Consider the following 5,176-nt stretch of genomic DNA (forward strand, 5'->3'; position numbering starts at 1 on the left):
ACATTTTACAAATTTAGTTTTAGTAAAAAAAAAAAAATTATAATACAACAAAAAAAGTTTAGCTTTAAATTATATTAAATTGTATTATTTTATATTAAAAAAAATTATTGTTTTTTATTATTTTGTATTATCTTATTTTAGATTATTTTATGTACTACAGCCAATTAAGTGACAAAACGAATATACTCTTTTTTGACTCTAATGAAGCAGCACAAGAACACAGTCGCATATCAATAAAGAGTTTTTCATTGTGCACCCTATTAGGCGACGCGTTTCGAATCATTAACTTTATGCAAGCAAAGCGCTTGTCATGCTCTGTACTATGCCACCTAGCTAGCAGGCAGCGGCTAATGAGAAGAAGAGGAAGACAAGACCAGACAAAGAGACATCGCATGTATAATACCTACAGAGACACATACATACATTTATAGTATATAAATACCTATATGTATAAAGTGTAAGTGACCGTTAATTTACTCAGCTCCTATTATCCGTTACGCCTGGGCGACGCTTTACATTAATGCGCCAATTTTTCGTTACAAAAGGCCCCAGACACAATGCCCATATCTGGGCTGAGTCGGCCAAGCCGGCCAAGCCAAGTGACTGTAATTAACATTTTCGCATTATAATTTGCCCCGTTTTTCCGCCATCCGCTGGGCTCAGCAGACGTTGAGCTGGCCTTTAATGTGCGCACATTCAAGAGGCAGCAACATGCAACAGCAGCAGCGGCAGTAGCAGCAGCAGCAGCAGAGATATGACTGATCCACAGCAGAGGCGGGCGGATGTGGAGACAGTTCGAGGAGGCAGTTAACAACAGTGAAAATAATAAAAATAAAAATCATAACACGACAAAAAAAAATGTTTTTTATTTTGCACATTTCATTTCCACTTTGGATGACTAATAAACAATGTCTGTTGCTCTACAGTGACTGCATAAGTATGCCTACAGCAAGAGCACAAAGCGTGAGAATTGATGTAAATACTACAAAGAAAATTAATTGCCTGTGATTGGGAGATAATTAGCGAAGCCTAACTGAGGCTGAAGGATATTACAATATAAAAAATAATACTAGAAAAAATATATAAACATAAAATTAATAATAATTAATTTTTTTAATGAAAATTCAGAAAATATATTATAAAAAAAAAAAACAAACAAAATAAATCAATAAATAATAATAAAAATAAAATATTTAAAAAATTAAATTTAAATAAACAAATAATATTAATCATATTATTTTTATTTATTAATAATATTATTATTATTTATTATGGAATCACTGAAAATATAAAAGAAATACTAGTTAAATTTATCTAATGGAAAACCAGAAAATATAATTTAAAAAAAAATTAATAAAATCAAATTTAATAAATAAAAAACAAAAATACAATCAAATCTAATAAAAACCAAAAATAAAATCAAATTTAATAAAAAAGAAAGCACTACGTTTTTTAGTTCAGAATATTCTCCTAGCTTGTTGTTTGACAAATAAAATACAAATGGGGCCCGCTTTTCGGCTTGAAAGGCCCCTGGATTCACGTGCTGATACTGAAATGCCCCCTGGAGAGGTTCTGTCGCAGCCCAGAGATCACAAGTTCAATGCGATTAAATTGCAGCAGTCTTCAGCATTTAAAATTCTTGTCAACAAAGCAGCAAAGCTCAGTTTGCTCTGGAACTGAGAATCGCCAAGATGAGATTTGGTTTGCTCTTATCGCCCATAATTTTATTGCTGCAGCTGAGTCACAATGGGGCCATATTTCCAGGCAATATAGGTAAGGGAATAAACTAATGTCATTTTATTATCTATCTATGGTATGTTTATTTATTTTTAATATATTGCTAGAATGATATATCTAATGAAATCAATCTTTAAATTTATTTATTTATTTATTGTTACAAAGAATTAAATCTAAATCTAAGATAGAGAGCGTTAAGGGCCTTCATGCAGTTCTTTAAATTAAATAAGGCAACAATATAACAATAGAATTATTTATTTATTTTTATTGATTTATTTTTAATAAATTTATTTATTTTTCACAGCGAATCAATATTACTTGAACAAGCAGCGCTTTCTATTGGAAATCCTACATCATCTGCATGAGCCTCTAAGGCACGCAGAGTGTCTTGCGCTGGGTCAGCAAATTGTGAGCGATAAGACGCAGTATGTCGTAAGTGAATTTTAGTAAACAAACGAAAACAGACTCAAAACAGGCAAATCTGATCGCACAGCATTATACCGAGCCGATGCGGGAGTATTATCGCTTGCTCAGCTCTGGCCGCCTGCTGGCCAAGGAAGTCTTTTATAATGCGCATCAGGCGGAGCACTTCAGTGAGACCCTGGGCCTCTTTCACTTCTTCTACAACACACGCGAGTGGAGCACACTGAGTCAGAATATCTGCTGGGCGCGTGTCCACGCAAATCCAGCGCTCTTCCTGCACGCTCTGATGCAGACGATGCTCAAGCGCGACGATTACCGCGCCCTGATCATGCCCAAGATCTATGAGCTGCTGCCGGCGCCTTATCACAGCGAAACAGTTGTGCGAGCAGCTGGCAACTTCAACTACATCAATTGGATTCGACAGGAGCTGATGATGGGCAATCGAAGTCACATTCAAATGGTGCAGCCCAAGCAGCTGTTGCCCGCGAATCTGACCGGAGATTTACGCAACACAAGCAAATGGTCCGAGGCAATGTCTGAGGTGCAGATCTTGAGCATAGAGGAACGAAGGCAGCCTCAAGCTAAGCTGAGCCATTTAATTGATGACTACGGCTGGTCGAGCTACTGGTACTATATCAATATGGGCGTGGCGCTGCAGGACAATCCCTCTGAGGCCGAAGGCATCCGCGATTGGTGCTACTGGCAGCTGAGTCAGATTGTCGCACGCTACAAGCTGGAGCGCTACGGCCAGCAAATGGAATACAAACGCCTGTCGTGGCAGGAGCAGGCGAACAGTCAGCTGCTGACCTGGCAAGGCCAACGATATCAGCCAGAGACTCGCGCCACAAGGCAGCATCTCTCAGCGCTGCTGCACAAGCTGGAGCTGAGCGTGGAGCAAGCGATCGCCACTCAAACCCTTAGTCTCTCCAATGGCACGTTGATCGACTTGCGTAAGGGCCAGAACTGGCTGCTGGGTCTGGAGCAGCTGTTTCCCTACGACTTGAGTCGCCTTCAAATACCCTCCGCCAGCCAGCCCCAACAGCTCCTGGAGCTTCACACAATGCTGCGACAGCCGAGTTTTTACGCATACGCCGATCGATTACTTCATGCCTATCGATCCTATCGCGCGGAGTTTCAGTCGAGGTACTCGCAGCCCGTACGACCGACCGATATGAGCATTGAGGCTGTCCTCGTCGATCCGCTGATCACTTTCGAGGAGCCCGTCGATGTGGATCTCAGCAATATCTTGCACGCCCGCAACTTTTACTACGAGAAGCGATTCATGTGGCCTCACAGTCTGCAGGCGCGCAGACACCGACTGCAGCAGCGACCGTTCGCGATCACCTTCCAGCTGAGCAGCAATAGGACGCAGTCGATCATACTGCGCAGCTACTTGACCACAGCCCGTGGGACAGTCAATGAGGAGCCCTTCTATCAGTTGGATGCATTTCTGACGATACTTTACCAAGGCAACAATACGATACGGCGCGAGTCTGGCGAGTTTCCCGGATTGATCGGAGATCACATAAGCTTCACAGAGCTCTATTACTACATGAGCTTGGCGGAGCAGGAGCAGTTCGATTTTCCCTTGAACATAACTCAACCGAGCTGTGGTTTTCCCAGACGCCTGATCTTACCCCGAGGCGGCGCAGGTGAGCCGCTCGCCATGCGACTACTGGTCATAGCTACGCCGTACAACTACAAGGCCCGGCAGGGCAACGAGCTCTTCTGCGACTTCAGCAACGGCGTCAGCAGTTGGAACGAGCTGCCGCAGGGCTACCCCTTCGAGCGGTTCGTGGAGGAGGCAGAGCTGCAAGGATCCCACGTATATTGGAAAGCAGTTGAGGTTGAGCACAGGGATTATGGAATGGCTTAGAGCAGAAGGGGCACAACACTCGATCGAAGCTTCGACCCGTTGATACGAAGTGTATAGCTAATGCCTTTTTTGTAACGTAACCCAAGTCCATAAATAAAATTTAAGTCCACTATACCGTTGTGTCTATTTTTCCAAGCCCAAAAACCTTTAACGGCAAGTGACGCCAAATTTGGGTAATTACATGGGACAAGCGGACAGACGAGCACACGGACAGTGGGACGGACGGTCGGTGTGCCGGCCCGTTCGACCGCACCGCATGGGACCAAGCAACAGCCCAACCACATGTATAAAATATTAATCAAAATCACAAAAGAACAAGCACAAAAACGTAGAATCAAAACAAAAATTAAAAAAAGAAAAGAAGAAAAAAATTAACCCAAGAGCAGCAACAAGAAAGCGCAGCGAAGAAAAAGCATTAGGAAGGTGTGGCAGAAGGGAGGCATCCGCGGCAGGGAAGAGGGAGCAGGGGCTGGGGGCAGGGGGCAGGGAGCAGGGGGGCAACACACACAGCAAACGTTGCATGGATGCAAAGCACTTTATAAAGTTAAACAACGAAGCACAACGAGCAGGGGTTCGGTCGAGAGGCAGCTAAACTTGTTATACGCAATCGAATCGAAAATATGGGCGAAATAAAGCGACGCTCCGAGTCGATGGCGGGACGGCTGGACGGACGGACGGAGGAAGGGAGTTCGATGACGACGAAGTAGTCGACGGGTTGCGGCTGTAAATCTAGAACTAGTTTTGGTTTTTTTTCTCTCTCTCTCTCTCTTTATATTCCACTTGTATATACATATGTGTATATGTGTATCTGTGTGTGTGTGTATTTGTCTTCAACCCAATGACGCGGTATAAAAGAAAATATTGGACACCTGCACGGTTTCGTATCGCAGCAATAGCAACAAATACAACAACGAGGCGTATGAGGGACAAGTGAAGCCCAAACCCAAACCCGACAGATGAGCGGTGCTGCGGTACGGGGCGGCTCGACGGTTACGTGGGGCTAAGCGAGCGCGATAACTGCGAGCCGAGCCGAACCGAACCAAGAACACAGAAAAAGTTCGAGTCGAAGTGTAAATACGCTCAACGAAATCAGAGAACCAGAGAAGACCAACACAATCGCTTAGAGATCATGGAGATAGG

General features: G+C 43.4%; 1 protein-coding gene across 1 annotated transcript; it reads left to right on the forward strand.

The window, feature by feature from the left end:
* The first annotated feature begins 1,511 nt into the window (after window positions 1-1,511).
* Window positions 1,512-4,407, forward strand: LOC108652444 (larval serum protein 1 beta chain). The gene is made up of 3 exons (XM_018102632.3): window positions 1,512-1,773; window positions 2,042-2,169; window positions 2,231-4,407. Exons 1-3 carry the CDS (start codon window positions 1,692-1,694, stop codon window positions 4,034-4,036), a joined length of 2,016 nt encoding a protein of 671 aa, XP_017958121.1. The 5' UTR covers window positions 1,512-1,691; the 3' UTR covers window positions 4,037-4,407.
* Window positions 4,408-5,176: the final 769 nt, after the last annotated feature.

The sequence above is a fragment of the Drosophila navojoa genome, chromosome 4 (genome assembly GCF_054131105.1).
Source record: "Drosophila navojoa isolate 15081-1374.11 chromosome 4, UAZ_NAV_1.0, whole genome shotgun sequence".
In the NCBI taxonomy this organism is placed as follows: Eukaryota; Metazoa; Arthropoda; class Insecta; order Diptera; family Drosophilidae; genus Drosophila; species Drosophila navojoa.